The sequence below is a fragment of the Macrobrachium rosenbergii genome, chromosome 33, assembly GCF_040412425.1.
Source record: "Macrobrachium rosenbergii isolate ZJJX-2024 chromosome 33, ASM4041242v1, whole genome shotgun sequence".
Classification (NCBI taxonomy): Eukaryota; Metazoa; Arthropoda; class Malacostraca; order Decapoda; family Palaemonidae; genus Macrobrachium; species Macrobrachium rosenbergii.
In genome coordinates this window covers 6,679,696-6,699,645 of record NC_089773.1, presented here as the reverse complement: position 1 = coordinate 6,699,645, position 19,950 = coordinate 6,679,696, and the positions used below count along the sequence as shown (strand labels likewise).

Here is a 19,950-nt window from a genome sequence, read left to right as displayed (position 1 = left end):
CTCCTACTAGCAGCTGGTTAATACTCGAATGAAAACTGGTTACCAATTTAAGCTACACGAGGCTCTAATGGGATTGGAGTCTGACCTAAGGTAAGATTACTGACTTAACTCCATACGTCTCTCTCTCTCTCTCTCTCTCTCTCTCTCTCTCTCTCTCTCTCTGTATAAACAGCTGACTGGGGAAAGGAGGTGAATTCTCCTACGTTTGGGGTTCATCAAGAGCGTCTAACGTACGAGAGAGAGAGAGAGAGAGAGAGAGAGAGAGAGAGAGAGAGAGAGAGAGAGAGAGAGAGAATTTGTTATATGTATACAAATATTATATATATACTGTATACATATATATACTATATATATATATATATATATATATATATATATATATATATATATATATATATATATATATATATATATATATATAAAAAAACATTCTATACATATATGTGTATATATATATAGCCTAGAGAGAGAGAGAGAGAGAGAGAGAGAGAGAGAGAGAGAGAGAGAGAGAGAGAGAGAGAGAGAGAGAGAGCTCTTGGAATGACAACGACCTCTCTGAGAGATGGGTCGAATTTGGCCCCAAAACCATAATAATAATAATAATAAGTAAATGAGTAAATAAATAATGAGGAATGAAAAGGAAGGAAGGAAGGAAGGAAGGAAGGAAGGAAGGAAGGAAGAAGGAAGAGAAGCTTCGATTCAGAGAGACAGGCCAATCGATATGATGACATTATTAGTTCTTCAGTTGAAGGTCCGGCACTGTATGTCCGAGCTTCTCTCTCTCTCTCTCTCTCTCTCTCTCTCTCTCTCTCTCTCTCTCTCTCTCTCTCGTCAAGGATACGGAGGGAGAGAAGTTGAGTATGTTTGTACAAATATGTAAGGAATTAAACAGATAGGTCTTACATCACAATTCGTAATATATGAGAGAGAGAGAGAGAGAGAGAGAGAGAGAGAGAGAGAGAGAGAGAGAGAGAGAGAGAGATTTAAATATGTTTATAAATGAACATAAATTAAAATTCAGAGATCAAGTCGCATCGCAAAACGAAATCGAGAGAGAGAGAGAGAGAGAGAGAGAGAGAGAGAGAGAGAGAGAGAAGAGAGAGAGAGAGTGAAAATCCTCAGCCTTCTAAATAAAAACCCATAACCGAAATCAATTATTATAAATTTAACGGCTAATTGGTAGCTTAAACACAACCGGGTTGCCAAATGCACGATGCCTTACCAATCCGTCACGGACATCACGAAATCTTTTGCTATGATGTGTGATGTTCGAATACGAGGTCTGTTGTGTTTCAGTCAAGTGATACAATGTATGGGAATTCTTTCAAACTTGGATATGATAATGGGATAGTATAAATATGTATTTACATTGGTGCTTCAAATAAACTTTTAAAACCATAATTATTATTATTATTATTATTATTATTATTATTATTATTATTATTATTATTATTATTATTATTATTACTATTATTATTATATATTTTATGGTGCAAATCAAGTTATACAATTATGGGAATTCTTTGAAACTTGACTTGATATAAGAATGATAAAGTATCAATATGAATTTTAAAACCATTATTATTATTATAATTATTACGAATAAGTTAAGATTATCGACCAGTTTCCTACATATCAACCTTGACAGAACAAATTATACTTCTATCATCCTCCATAATTTGGGAGGCCCACCCCTTACCTAATGCCCCCCCAAATCCCATACGGTCCATATCATTAAAAGGCCCACTTACGAATCAGTCATATTTCTAAGGATTCTTGAATAAGCCCCCTTTCTGTCAAACAGTTCCAGAAGAGCTGTCATTTCCAAACCCTCTTGAATGTCAATGTTTTCACATGTTCGCAGTTCTGATGAACTATTTTCTCCTATTCCTCATGATTATAAATTTTATCATTTCCTCATTTTCAATTAAGAGCTGTTTTTCCAACTAACTTTGAATACCAAGATTTTTCACATTTTCTCCGTTCTGAAAGGACCTCAGGCGAACAATTCGGGAACGAAGTGCTTCAGAGCCCACAGACGTGAACTGGAAACATCTCTGTAATACACACGAATTTTTCGACCCAGGTGTTGGCACAATTCACAAGAATTGCTCATCACATACCAGATGATGACAGTCGGTGATGTCTCTGGGATTCGACGTACAACAACTGACGAAATAAATACCTGGGGTCGTTTTTACACACTCGAGTTATTCCGAGCACGTTTGCAACCCATGCCTGCATCAACATACAGGTAATTGATGCAAGAAACATAAACGCGGAGAAAAACAACATACCGGCTAACGCAAGCAACATGGACGCCAGTGCATACATTCGAGATGATGTTTGAGACCTGATTTTGGTAGAACTATAAATATATTAAGAGCTAATTGATTGTGACCACGCTGATATTATAGAATAAAGACTAGGCCAAAGGCCGAGCGCTGGGACCTATGAGGTCATTCAGCGCTGAAGCGGAAATTGAAAGTAAAAGGTCTGAAAGGTGTAACAGGAGGAAAACCTCGCAGTTGCGCTATGAATCAATTGTTACGAGAGGGTGGAAATTACGATGGCACAAAGAGAATAGACACGAAGGTACAGTAAAAAGGAATGAAAACAGCAATGGTCCGAGGTATGGACCCAAAAGCATTTTCAGTGTTAAACAGGTCCCGGGTTCGATCCGGGGGAAGGGGACGGGGGGGGGGAGTCAGAACACGCCAGCCATGTCCCGTCAAATACAACACCGCCTCTGCGGATCCAAGCAGTGAATCATGTACCTGGTGGTAGGTCGACTGTGGTATTCACAACCAGGAGAGAGAGAGAGGGAGAGAGGAATGGGAACTATCACCTCACCCAAAGATAGAAAACTTCACATCATTCAGGTCTGGGCTACATCCGGGCTAATGTTTGGCTTCCAAGCGAGCCAGATATTTTTTGACAAGAATCAAGAACGCAGCTTTCGGAGACGGAAGGCGAATAAAAAAAATGCTGAAACCACCAAACTTTCCTTTTTATGGCAAAATCTGGCTTCGTCCTTACGTAGAGAGAGAGAGAGAGAGAGAGAGAGAGAGAGAGAGAGAGAGAGAGAGAGAGAGAGAGAGAGAGAGAGAGAGAGAGAGAGAGAATTTTTGGCGGCTGTTCTTGTTAGATCTCCGAGGGTCGATACCGGAATTGTCATGAGAGAGAGAGAGAGAGAGAGAGAGAGAGAGAGAGAGAGAGAGAGAGAGTCAATAAAACAAGAAAAAAATGCATAAAATAAACATGCAGTGGTTTTACTCACGACTAAGCACAAATGTCACAAATTCCAAGTTTCGATGCACAGACCAATTTGAAGGCCCAACCTGCCCAGACCAGAAAAGGGGGGGGGGAAAGAAGCTAAGCTACTTTGAAATTCTCAAAAGCTATTAAAAAAACTACTATCCTCGTTCATCTGGCAATGAACTTGAAAAGGATGTTAAGCCTCTGGAAATCATACCAAAACGTTCCGCGCTAAATTCGCTAAATTTAATCCCCGCAAACTTTCGACATCTATGTAGATAAGCTCTAAGTAATTTAGCATTCACGAAGGGCAGTGGGCAGCTGTGACCACTGACTTAACTTTAACTCTAGCCTTAATTTAACATAACTTGGGGATAAATGATTGAATGTACGTAACGATTAGTTGCAATTCAACCTAAACGGAGGTCCTTTGTCAGACAACTCGTTTCAAGTTTAACATATTCCAGTAAAAACACTTTGGTACGTGTACAGTGGTCCTCTTTCGACAGAAAATACTAAATCAATCAATGCTTAACCGCCAAAGAGCCGGCACATTTCATAAAAACGATCAAACCTTACCTTGAAATCGCATAAGAATCCGCAATCATTTCGAGTTACAAAGCCTTCCATTACAAGAATGGCCGTCAGAGAACTTCCAACATAAAAAAAAAGACGTGTGTAGGAATTTATAACCACGCTAACGAGGCCTTGGAAAACACACACTCACAAACACGCGCGCGCGCACACACTTTCAGCAGCCACCTGCCGCCATCAAGTGAATAATTCAAAACCAGGCTGGTGGTCTTACACTCGACGAGAATTCCGGGGCAGGAATTAGAAGCAGCACACGACGTCTTCTACCAAGTGAGCAATTAAATACACTCGAGGCAAGAATGGAGAGGTTCCTTGGGGGTGTTGAGGGCGGGGAGGGGTGGACGAGTTTGAGGTAGGGAGGAGGAGAGAGAGGGGAAGTGGAAGGGGGGGGGTGCTGGGTTAGTTTTCAGCAGTCACCTTACCCACAAACTCACGAATTCACGGTTGCATGTCTGCAAGCAATTGCAGCCCCATGCGAATCACATCAACAAATTAATGATAACAGAGAGAGAGAGAGAGAGAGAGAGAGAGAGAGAGAGAGAGAGAGAGAGAGAGAGAGATAAAAACTGGTCTACGATGACTAACCATGACCCACAGTTGAAAAGAGCACCGCTGAAACTGACAACTGCCTTGAAACTGGAATACCCACAGAGCGCTTCTCGTTTGTTTACGAAAATCCAACACAAACAAAGCGAGACAAACTACCGCAGGGGCTTGTTTGCGAAAACGGTCCCGTCGGTCACGAGAACAAGACAAACAAAGTAAGGACCCTTTCTCACAAAGAAGAAATGAACAGCAAAGGACAAAGTTATTTTTTATAATGAATGAACATTACCAAAAAAAAAAAAAAAAATGGTAGTTTCAGGAGATATTAAGTAATGCCATAATCGCCCTCTCAATTTGTGACAATACTGTCAGAATCTGATGAAAATACAGTATAATTGTAATTAAAATACAGAAAGACTCTAGTAAGAATACAGTAAGATTCTAGTGAAAATACATTAAGATTCTAGTGAAAATACAGTAAGATTCTAGTGGAAAATAAAGTAAGATTCTAGCAAAATTTCTGGTGAAAGTACAGCACAGTAAGATTCTGGTGAAAATGCACTGATGATGAACATTCAACAATAATGAACAACTTAAACAAACAAAAAGCGCACACAGTCTGGCGTGCTTACGGACACACTCACACACACACACACACACACCCACGCAAGCAATCCTGAAAGCCCCAAATAAGTGGACTGGAATCACGAAAGCAGGAATCAGTCAGATTCCAAAAAAGCAAAAAAAAAAAAAGGAAAAAAAAATTCCCGAAGTCACTTTAATGGGTTGACCCTGAATTCCTATTGTTTGGCCTTCAGGATTTGCCTGACCGATTGGCGTCGCAGTGCTGAGGGCCACAAGTGAGGATGGACGTGTGTAAAATTTTTTAAAAATTGCTTTCCAATATAATTTGTCATTAAGCGAGTATTTAACTAAAACTGGTTTTACACACTATATATATATATATAGGCCTATATATATTATATATAATATATGAGAGAGAGAGAGAGAGAGAGAGAGAGAGAGAGAGAGAGAGAGAGAGAGAGAGAGAGAGAGAGAGAGATCCAAAAATGTGTACTTTAAACCCTCTAATGTAGGATTCGCATGTTACCAGCGAAGGGAATTCAATTAACACAAAACAACCATCTTTCGCCTAATCCCAAAGCCAATTTAAACGTGAAGCCCAATTAAGCTTCAAAAAAAACAAAATGAAGCTTAAGACACTATAATTGAATACAAACCCGAGACGATAATGGCTCCTAATTTGCACGAGTTAAAAAGGAGGATATTACGGTTTTTATAATGCCGCTGGAATGATCAAACAGATTATCAATAACACTCGTCGCCGAAAAAACAATCTTGTCTAACCGTCCAAAAGCGTGGCCCCCTCCCTCCATCTCCCCCCCCCCAAAGCTTCAAAATAGCGTGACGGGGATTTGTTGTTTCGGAAATCGTGTACTGGAGAGACTAATTTCGGGCAATTCTCTTGAATAAACACCAGTCTCGGTCTAACGTGATCTATTATTCTTCTTTCTTTCTTCTTATTCTTAATCTTCTTCCTTTTTTCTTCTTCTTCGTTTCTCTGGGAAGAGAAGTCTCGGCGGGTTAGACTCGCTCTGTCTATTTCTGCGTTAGACTCTGTCAGTCTGTTTCTGCCTGTCGTGCACGGCTGGTTAGGCCTATGTGTTGATCGTTGTCTTTCCGTCTGTCAGTATGTCTGCCTCGTTTCTGCAGTTGCATATAAAATCATTGCTTTCTCTCTCTCTCTCTGCGTCGAGCGAGTGGACATATTCTCTCTCTCTCACTCTCTCTCTCTCTCTGCGTCGAGTGGACATAACATTCTCTCTCTCTCGCTCTCCCTCTCTTACGTTCATGAAACTCCAAATTCCCTCTGTCTCTGTCTCTGTCTCTCTCTCTCTCTCTCTCTCTCTCTCTCTCTCCTGTATGCTATTACTCAGCAACGCTCTCTCTCTCTCTCTCTCTCTCTCTCACACACACACCAACACACAGTCAACTACATCAGAACTATTACCCTCAACTCTACAAAATCAAATGATTATGTCCCAACCATTTCACATAAACCCCACCCCCGCCCAACCTATCTCTCTCTCTCTACGTCCCCTCAACCCAAAAAATAACCCCCTATCGCCGTCTACACAGACCATATAGGCTAAAGGGCTAGACCTATCGGCTTCAATGACGTATCCACTAAAGGGGAGAGAGTCTACCGTATCGGCGTTGCTCGTCTGATGTGCAACACTGAGCGACTATCTTCATTAAGATACACTGAGTAAGTATCTTCATTAAGCTACACTCAGCGACTATCTTCATTAAGATACTTTGAGCGACTATCTTCATTAAGATACACCGAACAAGTACCTTCATTGAAATACACTGAACAAGTATGCTCATTAAGCTACACTGTGCAACTATATTCATTAAGATACACTGAGCGACTATCTTCATTAAGATATATAGAGAGACTATCTTCATTAAGATACATAGAGAGACTATTTCCATTAAGTTACACTGAACAAGCATCTTCCTTAAGATACAGTGAGTGACCATCTTCATAGAGCTACACTGAGCAACTATCTTAATTAAGCTACACTGAACAAGTATCTTCATTAAGATACACTGAGCAACTATCTTCATTAAGATAGCACACTGAGGCGTCGCTATGAATTTTTTACGATGCATATCAAGGGGCGATTCAACGTGACTCCATATCTGAACGCACGAGAGTTTGACATTTCAGACCCGTGTTAGATAGGACTAATTCTTCCCTATAATTAGGCCTAATCTACATAATTTGATTTTGATATGATTTTATTAAATTAATTATGCTGTGAAGCCAGGCACTGAGCCACATTCGGCCTCAAGACAGCCAAGAGATGGAGTGGTTGGACAGCAAAATAAATAAAAAATCATTCAGAAAATAAAGACAAAGTTAACTGTTTAAATTACAAATCCGTAATGTCAGACAGTATAGTGAATACACCATTAATCCCCGTATGAGAAAAAAAGGATCCACAATTAATCCCTATTCGAAAATAAATCCGTGTTGGATAGCTGACTATATCTGGTTCACCCTTAATCCTTCTCTCTTTATATATATATATATATATATATATATATATATATATATATATATATATATATATATATATATATATATATATATATATATTATACAACCTTCGGACTAATGCAAGATTTACATACATATTTGCGCGAGCACGAGAGAGTTAACCACCTGGCGAATGTGTTTTCAGGGGCACGTGCAACCCTCCCCCTCCCCCCCAAAAAAAAGACAGGCTGAAGGAAGGGGAGGGGGAGATTGGGACTAGACGGGGGGAGGGGGATTGTTTTAATACAATTACGCTCACTTAAACAGATCCACTTAATTCTCATTATGACTCGCAAAGACAAGGAGTGGCTCATTCCATTCTCTCTCTCTCTCTCTCTCTCTCTCTCTCTCTCTCTCTCTCTCTCTCTCTCTCAGGATCGAATCCCTGGCTCAAGTGTACGAGAGGTTAAATTTAATCATTATTTTGTAGGCCTATAGATGGTCTACACGCGATAGGCTATTAGGAAATCAATTATAACTTCATTTTCGTAAAACATCTTTAATTTTTTTTTTATGAATTATTAATACTAAGCGGGAAAATCATACGTGAATAAATAAGCCTAATATCTATATACAGACGTGGTCATAGGCATAATTACATGGAAGTACCTTTAGGCTTTAATTATAGCCTACTTATATTTAAGTATAAAATTTAACCGAGAGAGAGAGAGAGAGAGAGAGAGAGAGAGAGAGAGAGAGAGAGAGAGCCATACGCACATGCCCACGCAAAAATACGCACGAAATGCCCAGCATCCCGCTATGTGAAGAAAACATGAAAAGTGAAACTTGGTAAAACATAAGATACCTGCTCTCTCTCTCTCTCTCTTCCTCCTCCTCCTCCTTCAGAGAGAGAGAGAGAGAGAGAGAGAGAGAGAGAGAGAGAGAGAGAGAGAGCTTTCCAGAAGTAGTAAGAAACTGAGGAAATAACAGTCCGAGAAATATTTGGGAGGAGTGAACGAGCGGTCCTTGAGAAACGTGGGCATGGTAGCTTCTGGGCAGGGGCAGGAGGGGATAGGATGGGGTAGGATGGCCCCGAAGGATCGAGTGGGTTCGAACTGGGATAAGGAGAGGAAGATAGAGGGGGTAGGGTGGTGGTATAAGTTAGGGGCACGCGTGGGGGAGTCCTTCCTTGGACGTACCCAGGCTCAGGCTCCGAGTCGCCAGGTGTTCAAGCCATGCCCTCAATTCTGGTTAGTAGAATGGCGTTCCTTTTAGCCTTATTCTCCTTCCCATCGGGGTATGGGGCATCATCATCCTTACGCGAATTATTACAAGAATGGGTATTTTCGCTAAGTGAAACTCAAGATATTTTCAAAGCCCGAATTCGCGAAAGAAAGGCGCCTTCCAAAAACATCAAAATGCGTGGTTCTGGGCACACAAGGGGGAGCTGTTGCCATACATCTCCACACGCTCACATTCATCCGCCGATTTGAACGGATTCCGCATTTTTCTCCTATTCCGCGTCGATCTCGACGCGGAACCGGCTCACAGAATATCAAACATTCTTTTCAAAGGCTCCTTCCTCATAATCAATCAGCACAAACGAATGGAATCAATGCGTAACGACCATTTAAAATAAATAAGCTCCGCTGAATGGCAACACCGCTCGGAGGTAGAGTCTGGCGGGCGGAAACACAGGAACACAACAGCCTTTCTTTCAAATGCTCATCAATTTGGGGCCTTTTGCCTCATTTTAGGCGGCGGAGGCGGAATCCAGACAGCCGGGAGAAATAATAGCATGAAAGAATTCTTTTAAATAAGTCTTTTACATACAGCGAATCGTTTTACCTCGAAAATAATCTCAGACCGAGTAACGGTATCGCCTGAGAAAAAATGGCACCCAAAGCAATGCTATGGCAGACAAACTTCGTTAGTTTGCGTGGCTGGCTGCGTCTACAGTATTATACAGGCGACTACAGAGAATTTACTGTAGGTAGAGTACATCGACTTGAAAATTAAGACATTAAATATAATTGAAAACACGTACGAATGTATAAAATTCAACGATGAGTCACCTGATCCACAGAACGGGACAAATACCGCTTTTCAATGTGACTGACGTAATAAATGAGGTTTCAAGACAGGATAAACGATTATAAAGTGGAATTCTGATAAATGTGCATTCCACGCACGCACGCACACACACACACAGAGAGAGAAAGAGAGAGAGGCTTCATCTACAGGGTCTGTGAAAGAAGTCTGGTAGGTCTGTAGTCCCCACCTCGGTCCTATAGCGTTTCCTTCCCTCTCTCACTCCCTCTCACTCCCTCCCTTAGGAGGAAGGAAGGGATGGAGGGAAAGTCCACGTAATCCCACAGAGCGAGGGAGGATTACTAGAAATGACTGTAATAATTACTCATGCCGTGAGTCAAGCCGTAGGCCTAACAATGGGGAAATACGAATGTGAATGGAATCAAGTTGAAAACAAAGTTAAATTGGCTTTATTTTCGTTATAATAAAATTGACGTGATGTGAAGTTATGAAATTAATGTGAAATAAATATTAACATTAACTTGAAATGTTAAAAACCAATTAAAATAACTTACAATGCTGTTAAGCAAACTAAACTTTTAACTTGTTAATTACTTTGATTTAAAAACAAATTATATATATGTATATGTATATATATATATATATATATATATATATATATATATATATATATATATATATATATATAATAGTTCGTCTAAGAGCACGCAGGCACGCACATACCTACAAACATACTATTAGATCACACTAATATCTAGCTTCAAGTGGACTAAAAGACTTTTTAATCAAACTAAATTATCCTAAAAGATTATCTGAAAAGATAATGAGGACCTAAGTATAATAAAATGTAATATATTGGAAACAGGTTTTAAGATATAAAAGGAATATATCTTCTCAAATTATCAAGTCAAACACTTGCAAAATTGTCGGAGAGAGTGTCTCAAATAAAATGGCAGTCATGTAAATAACTTATAGATTGAATCGACGAAGAGATACAGTGATTTTCATATAAAATGGTACTTTTAAACAAAATACACAATGGACCGTCAGAGAGAAAGAAAGAGCGAGAGAGAAAGAATTCTAATAGAGAACGGCAGTCAACTGAATAATTAAAGACTGAAGTGAGAGAGAGAGAGAAATTCTAATATAAAACTGCAGTCATTTAAATCATTTACAGGCTGAAAATGGAGAGAGAGGGGGGGGAGGGATTAACTCTTATACAATAAGGCAGTCATTTATTTTACAGATAAGAGAGAGAGAGAGAGAGAGAGAGAGAGAGAGAGAGAGAGATGCAACATAGACTACATGAACCTGGACATACATACCAGTACAGACAGAGTTACCACAACTTATCTGAAGCTGAAAAGGCTATCATCAGGAGAGAAAGAGAGAGAGAAAGAGAGAATCGAGTCGAATACATTACGTAAATCCATTCTGGAGCGACCTTGGGCGCCAAAGCGGCAGGCGACAAAATCAATAGAATAAATAACTTAGCATTGGCTCTCCACTGCTACAAGTACTACTATATACCAGTACTCGTTCTCTCTCTCTCTCTCTCTCTCTCTCTCTGAGAGCGTGAGAGAGAGAGAGAGAGAGAGATGCAACATAGACTACATGAATCTGGAAGTAGGCTATACACTGTTCATACCAGACAGACAGTTACCACAACTTATTGGAAGCTGGATTGCACCAGGAAAGAGAGAGAGAGAGAGAGAGAGAGAGAGAGAGAGACACACTAAAACCTCCTTCCCACAACCACATAAGGCACAGGGATTTAGGATTGACAATTAATCCTCCTATAATCTAGACGCTGGTGACGTAGCATCTAGCAAGCGACCATAACTTCCGGGATCTACACGCTATAGGCAACTAGGAACTTGTTATCAATCTGTGTGCCCAAATGCCCACACATTTTATCACACCTTATCTCCCATGCCCCGTTTACGCCGATAACGAATACGGGATGGGGTATAGGGTTAGGCCTATGTTCATTTGAGAGCGATAAAGAGGTGTGTTGATAGCATTTCTGGATAATAAATATAACTAAATTTAATCACTTCCAAGATGAAAGTATTCTCGAAACTAAATATACAAATGCCGGGTCCATCTGATAACGATTATGGGACGGATATAGATAGGCCTATATTCATTCAAAATAGATTAAAAGGTGCATTAATAAGCTACACATTCCGAATAATAATATAGTAATAATACTTCAGCCTAACAATACTTAATCACCTTCTAGACAAAATATACCCACGGCCTTTCAAAATAAACAAACACAAGTAAACAATTGAAATCCGGAATGGGTATAGACCTATATTTATCCATATTAGATTGAGAGGCGCATGAGCAAGCTATAAATTCTCAATAATAATCACTTCAAATTCTTACAATACATATTAACTTCCTTGGTAAAAATACTCCCAAGTACAATCTTAATAAACAAAATAAATAGAAAAACAACTGAATGGCATTGTTCGTCACCTTAAGGACAAACTATCCTATTTTCCCCCAGCATCCTATTATTTGCATGAAATCCTCTTTCTGGGATGGACCAGGAAGCAGTCTGAGAGAGAGAGAGAGAGAGAGAGAGAGAGAGAGAGAGAGAGAGAGAGAGAGAGAGAGAGGCAAGGCAAAGCTCTAGAAGTTCTTCTCCACAGGGACAAGCGAGGTCTCCCTCACCTGAGGGGAGGGGGGGATCACCACGACCCACCCATCACCCACCTGGGACGGTACCTTACCCCCTTTCGTCTCATAACCCTCCCACCCCCTTACCTCACCAGGAAGGTGGGGGTTTCAGGGGAGGGGGTATTAGGAAAAACTTTTGCCTTATACGTATGCAGTGGGCTAAATACTTGGTGAGCAATGCGTACAGAGAGAGAGAGAGAGAGAGAGAGAGAGAGAGAGAGAGAGAGAGAGAGATTTTGTCTTGAGCACTTGTAATTAATAATCAAAATATTTCTGCTTAAAAGGCTTTTAACTATCAAACGTACCTCAGTAAACAGGAAATGATGTACCGGTACCGAGAGAGAGAGAGAGAGAGAGAGAGAGAGAGAGAGAGAGAGAGAGAGAGAGAGAGAGAGAGACTGCGTTATCTTGTCTAGAGCAACTTCAATCAATTAATATTATCCTAAAATTTATACTTATAAGACCATTAACTAACGTCTACCTTAGTAAACCAGAGAGAGAGAGAGAGAGAGAGAGAGAGAGAGAGAGAGAGAGAGAGAGAGAGAGAGAGAGACTGCCTACACACAGGCACACGCTACAGAAGAGCAAGCGAAGCGAAACTAATGGAGAGAATTTTTCTTATAAGGTTTTAGACTTTTTTTTAAAGCCTTGCGCAGAAGCCCTATTGGGCTTCGCTTGTAAATATATTTTTAAAAAATTTTTAAACCCGCATCCCACGAGACACATACACGTGGATTTTAAATGCCTTTACACGGAGCCGGTAACGTGATACATTCTTGTATTGTCATAATAGACACAAATATATATATATATATATATATATATATATATATATATATATATATATATATATATATATATATAGGCCTATATGTATGTATAAAGACTTCTCTTTTACATATATATGTGATGTCTTTGACAGCAGAACGAGAGAAAAGTAGATGTAATTCTTTTAATGTTTTGTGTAGATTTGTCAGGTAAATCGTATTACAATATTATGATGGAGGTTGTATTTTGTTTTATATATAAGCTATATATACGTACACATATATACACATATATTTAAAACAATAATACAATTTACCTGACGAATCTACACAAAAATGAAAACCAATACATTCAAAACCACATCAACACTGCTTCCCTCGTTCAGCCTTCAAACACATCACCAGAGATGAGGAAGAAGATTATTGCAGTGCGTAAGGGTGAGGGGGAGGAGGAGGGAGGAGGGGGGAGGAAGAGGAGGTAGATAAATAGGGAGGAGAGACAGTTGCCAACAACCGCCAACGGAAAACCGGTAAGGGTCGGAAGGGAAATTGTTATAAAAAAATGATTTGCTTTATTCGATGCACCGACAGGAACGTAAATTTGGAATGCAATAAAAACTATCATTACGAATAAGAATGCCTTTTAGGGTTTTTATAGAAAAAATAAACTGTTTAAAAATAAAAACCTGTGCTTATTTGTCGTGGATTCTCGTAATTTATTTTTTCCTTAGATTCTTACGGGACGTATTTATAACGGTCTTAATATTCTTGAAGGACGGCACTGTGACAATAGACAAGTTATTATTCAGCAAAATTTCAGAAGCTGCGTACGACTATACGATTTCCGTTATATATATATATATATATATATATATATATATATATATATATATATATATATATATATATATATATATATATATATACTGTATATATCGGCCTAAGAAACAGAGCAGCACCTACCCTCTGAGCCTAAAGAGGTCCAGGAGGCCTTTAACTCTAATATATATATATATATATATATATATATATATATATATATATATATATATATATATATATATATTATTGTATATATACTACACCTTCTGGAGCCTAGACATTCTGTAGTACTGAAACTGCTTAAAACTTCTGCACCATGGAAATAACATATTTGTAACCCACAAAAGTTAATGAAATTACATTTCCATATTACAGAGGTTTTTCGAATTTATTTATAAACGACAACAATTAAGTATAACCTTCTGAACCAATCGTAAAGGCAAATAGGGTACACATTGAACAGTTATTCCAAGATGAGATGTTGCATAAAATACACAAGTGTAGGCCAACACCAGGAATTGGCTAACTGGTTGGTTCCTTTAGACTGTCGTCACAATTTTGATGGTTACAGCCGTTGCTAATTAGTTGGAATATATAGACATTATTTTTATACAGTGACATTTCCAAAACATATTCAAGATATATAAATGAAATATATATATAATCCATTAATGGTATAACGCATAAGGCGATCATTCCCAATATTAAGGTTCCAACAGTACTGAATCCTATCGTTCTGAGAGAGAGAGAGAGAGAGAGAGAGAGAGAGAGAGAGAGAGAGAGAGAGAGAGAGAGAGAGAGAGAGAGAGAGAGACCTTTTGAACGGTTTCACCACAAGGGGATAAGGACTACGTTGTCGAGGTCCTCCCAATTTGATGAATACTGATGTTGAAAGTTTTTCCTCTCTACCCTAACTGCTACCCATAACAGTCATCTAACAACCAGGTATATAATTCACGGCTCAATCTTCTACTTACAAGGTAAAACATGTAAATATTCCATATATATATATATATATATTTAACAGAATAACACTTAAATACAAAATTAAATATAGGAATTATCAAGTTTCAGAGTTAAAACATGACAACATACTTAGCCCTAGAATAAAAGTTTCTTCGGCGCAATCGAGTTTTTTGTACAGCGTAGAATGCTGTATAAAACTCTCAGCCACGGCCCCGTGGTTTCCTGTGTTGTTGGAACCTGTAGCGGTGCCAGACGCACGATCATGACTAACTTTAACCTTAAATAAAATATAACTGATGGTAGAGGGCTGCAATTTGGTACGTTTGATGATTGGAGGGTGGATGATCCACATGCCAATTTGCAGCCCTCTAGCCTCAGTAGTTTTTAAGATCTGAGGCCGGAATGAAAAAGTGCGTACGGACAGACAATTACCTAGCTACATCTCAATCGTTTTCTTTCACAGAAAACTAATATCATTAAAGCAATTTAAAATAATGCAAAATTGCTTCCCTTAAAGAAAAGGGTAAGCCTATTGAACAGAATATTATCCCTTTACGGAAAAATATACAATAGTTAAAAGAATATATAAAGAATATTTTCCTAAAAAGTTTATATGATATATACAAAATTTCTTCCTTTACAATGCATACTATTTTTTACAGCCTATATAAATTCTTAATACTTTCATATTACATGAGTCGATTCCGGAACAGAATTTTTCTAAAATTCGACAAAATATTGGAAACTGCTGAACACCGAGAAAAATTATCTATTAAATTTATCTTTTAAAAGACAAAATGAAGTATAAGGAATAATTTTATCATAAAAATAAATTCTCTCTCTCTCTCTCTCTCTCTCTCTCTCTCTCTCTCTATATATATATATATATATATATATATATATATATACATACATACATACATATATACTTTATATATATAGTACAGCAGTTATGAATCCGTACCATATACCATTGTAAAAGTCGCTACGATATTACGGCAAAATATTCAATATTCATAACTTCATCCTCGCTCATCCACAAGCACAGAAGCAGTAATCCGTGGGGATTCCAGCTCGTAATGGACTCTACGTGAAAAATCAAATCCGCATTGCGAAAATAAAAGTAAATCCCCTATTGTTGCCTGCTTGTAATAAACCGCCGCTTAAATCCCTCGGGTAAGGTTAAATTATTTGGGAAGGAATATTTTAGCGCATGTGCAAAATCTTATTTGACTATTTTTCTGTAATTCATTACATTTTAATTGCTTATGCAGCCTGAAACTTAGACCTCTCAAACATTACGTAAGTATTGGTCCATCTAATAATAATAATAATAATAATAATAAAATAATAATAAAGATGGGTAATTTACACATTTCTGTATAACCTTACCAACATTTAAAACCTATAACACGCTTGACAAACAAAATATACTATAAATTCCATTTCACCTAAACTGTATAAATATACTTAAAATTTATTTTTATGTAAATACGAAATGTTCAAAACATGTCAGTAAAATGGCTCAATTCGACGTCTTAAACCGAGTATACATCACAACTAAATCCAGAAGGCTTGAAAGATTTCCAACAACGAGCAACCTCACGTAACGGGAAACTGAAACAGAGCGAAATAAAATTAAGAAAAAAAAAATAATAAAACGACTCCGGTCACCGGTACAAAACCGCCACCAGTACATATGGCCGCCTCTACTCGACTCAACTCATAGCCTACTTCGTCTTTTGCTTCAACCTTCGACTTGACGAAATTGAGGTCGATCGCCCCTAGGGAGGCCCATTTCACCGAGTGAAATAACTATTAGGAATTCATTTCACACTCTGATAATGAGTTATGCCGCAGTGAATTATTAATTATGAATGCTAATCGGTACCGAGTTTCCAATTCAATGCTAATGAGATCGGGGGGGCGTAGCTACATTGGTCTAGGGATTTAATTGGTTTGGTCGGTTATATTTGTCCAGTTTTTTTTTTATTTTTACCGTAATTTTACCTAGATATTCCCAAGTTATTATTTTACTTTTATTTTTACTTATATACTCCCCCGTTATTGTTTTACCTTCTCTATTAGGCAATACTGAAAGGCCAGCGTGATTGCCTATACGCAATCGGTTACCGTTATGATCTAGAAGTTGTGTTTCCCTGTAAATAGGAAAGTTTTGCCGATGCGTCAAAACTAGTGATATTTAAGGTTTAATGTTTTCCTGACATATGAACCCATGAAAAACTATCAAAACCTTTTAAAAACTAACCAAAACTTGAAAAAACAAGTGAAACAAAAAAAAAAACACGAAAGCAAAACAGCTTAGCTGGGCTAGGCAGCCATTGGCAGTTATATGCCTGAACTTTCCCAGAACTTGGATTAACTGCAAATGAAACAACAAAAAGGCACAGAACAACAACAACAAAAGGCAGCAGTATAACAACGGCTGCTGATCTTCCTCTTTCCAGTTATCACCGGCGAGATAGACCTATAATTTACTCAGCCATGCTGTAGTCTAACTCCACAAGAAACAACACATCGCGCAAAGCAGAAATATTACAACAACTGATGCTATTCCTGCTGCTTTTCGTCTTACAGTCAGTACACTGGGAATACCTGGCGACAAATATATCCGGATTATACTTTTCCTAAATTAAAATAACTACGCAAAAACAAAAAACATAAACAGCAGTATAATCATTAATATGTTGCTGCTTTCCTCTTTCCAATCATTACCTTGGAAGTACCTGGCGACGAGTACGCCTATACCTCCTTGGCCTACACTTCCCCCTACTTATAATAGTTCCACAAAATGCAAAAATTCAAACAAAAGCAGCAGTTACAACAACTGCTACTTCTCCTCTTTTCCAATCATTACCTTGGAAGTACCTGGAGAAAAGTATGCTTACAATTTCCCCTATTTACAACAGCCCCACAAGATACAAAAACGCAAACAAAAGCAGCAGTACAACAACTGTAGCTGCTATTCCCGCTGCTGCTTTTCGTTTTCCAATCATTACCTTGTGAGAACCTGACGACAAGTATGCCTATACCTCCTTGGCCTGTACTTTCCCCTACTTAAAATAGCCCCACAAGATAAAAAAAAAAAAGCCAAAAAAACGCAAACAAAAGCAGCAGTAGGCTACAACAACTGCTGTGGTTGTTCCTGCTGCTGCTGCTACTGCTTTTCCAATCGTTACCTCTGGAAAACCTTGCGAAAAGTATGCCTATAAGCCTACCTCCTTGGCCTATACCTTCTCTAAATTACAACAGCACAACAAAAATAAGGAAAAAAACGTAAAAAGCAGCAGTACAACAACTGCTGCTGCTTTTCCAATTATTACCTTAGAAGTACCTGGCGACTAGTACGCCTATAACTCCTTGGCCTATACCTTCCCCAACTTGCAAAAACCCCACAAAATACAAAAACTCAAACAAAAGCAGCGGTACAACAACTACTGTTGTCGTTCCTGCTGCCGCTGCTGCTGCAGCTTTTCCAATCATTACCTTGGGAGTACCTGGCGAGGGTCCTGTAAGCGCCGCCAGAAAACTGCTGCGAACAGACGTGGGTCATGATCCTGACCAGCTGCTCCCTATCGTCCATCAGCTGCTGAGTCTCCTTCCACACCTTCTCCACACTACTGCTGCTGTTACTACTACTTTTATGATTCCTGCTGACGGTGCTACTACAGGAGTACGGTGTGGTGGTGCTATAAATGTCCCCCAGCTGCTTTTCATCGTCATCATCTTGCTGCTTTTGCCCTTCGTAGTAACACAAATCCACCTGCAGCAGGTCATTCGTACCGCACATATTTCCTCCTGGGGGGGGGGTGATTTTTTTAAACTTTTTTAAATTACTCTGAGAGGCGTACACGCTTTTATAAACTTACACACACATACACTTGAGTAAACACACGCATGCATGCACGCACACGCACATATATACACACACACACACTTCACCAAAATAAATAAATAAATGTTTTTTTATCTTTCCCCACGAGAAAAAGGCTCAACCCGGAGGATTCTTCAACATAGTTGTTGATGTGGTTCACTCATCGGAGACACTTTTTATTTCCCGATCTTTTTTTTGGGCTTAATTTCACATTGTCTTTAATTTTGTAAATGCACTGCTTTAAAATATATAAATATATATATTTCATCCACTTCGTCTATGTATTTATTTAGACGTGTATTAGTGCCGCGAACGACGGCAATAACGATAAAAAAAAACTTTCACAAAACTTCAAACTACTTCTTCTTCTTTCTATTCTTCGTGGGTCGCACACTCTCCTCTCCTCCTCCCCTCTCTCTCTCTCTCTCTCCTTTTGTCGCTTTTCCGCAGCGGCGGCGGCAACGGCAACGGCGGCGTGGTGTAACGTGTGTGTGTATGTATATCGCTTCCTGATTCACATTCGGGTGGTTCCTTGGATATTCACGTCAAATACGAACTCTTTCCCCCACACGGATTCGGCAATGGCCGCCGCAGGAGAAGAAGTTGTTGTTCTCCCGATGGAGGAAAAAAAATAAGGGAGCGGTGGACGGACGAGAGACGCGTGTGACACACACCTTCCCTTCACCACAACTCAACACCATCTGACGGTGGGAGGAGGAGAGGACGAGGCCGTCACTCGACACCCTCCCACCACCCCACGCTACCACCCAGGGTATCCCCCATAGGAGACCATGGGACCACTCCCGGATAACGAGGAAGAAGCCCCCCCACCCCTTGCTAGGCCACGAACCAGGCCACCACGAAAGCATTCGTGGGGGTTGTACTGTTTCTCAGCCTTCGCGCTGTTTGGTTTTCTTGTTTCGCGATGAATTGGGGACATAACTTCGTTAAAATGTCGATAAAACTTATAGATTACCATCTACGAGGGTCTGCCCTTCCAAAACTAACCTGATTATCCCAAACTCATCCATCTTGGCGCCTCCACACCCCCGAATTTACCCTCCCAAAAAACAGACAAGACTTGCATTTACATCATCTTGTTCGGGGGGATTGTGACCTACTAGTCTTTTCACATATCCGTTTGTCCAGGTGAGCCCCTGTGATTCACCTTCGGCCAATTAACGGGTCAAATGACAGGTAAATCCCGTATCCTAGAAAGTCTAAGCAGGCGGCGCCGACGACGACGACGAAAAATGAGCCTCTGCTGCTGCAACACACGCACTCACACA

At 39.3% G+C, this 19,950-nt stretch overlaps 1 protein-coding gene across 2 annotated transcripts in view; it reads right to left on the bottom strand.

Moving 5' to 3' along the window:
- LOC136855865 (uncharacterized) overlaps positions 1 to 19,364 on the bottom strand; it is a 91,115-nt gene extending 71,751 nt beyond the window's left edge. Inside the window, exons 1-2 of one of the 2 annotated variants that reach the window (XM_067133257.1) lie at positions 19,336 to 19,364; positions 18,274 to 18,585 (exon numbers count right to left, since the gene is read on the bottom strand). In XM_067133257.1, the coding sequence (XP_066989358.1) occupies positions 18,274 to 18,577 (304 nt within the window). In that variant the 5' untranslated portion in view covers positions 18,578 to 18,585; positions 19,336 to 19,364. Of the gene's footprint in view, positions 1 to 3,837; positions 4,143 to 18,273; positions 18,586 to 19,335 lie in introns of those variants that run through there. The other variant, XM_067133258.1, reaches the window with a different exon arrangement.
- Positions 19,365 to 19,950: the final 586 nt, after the last annotated feature.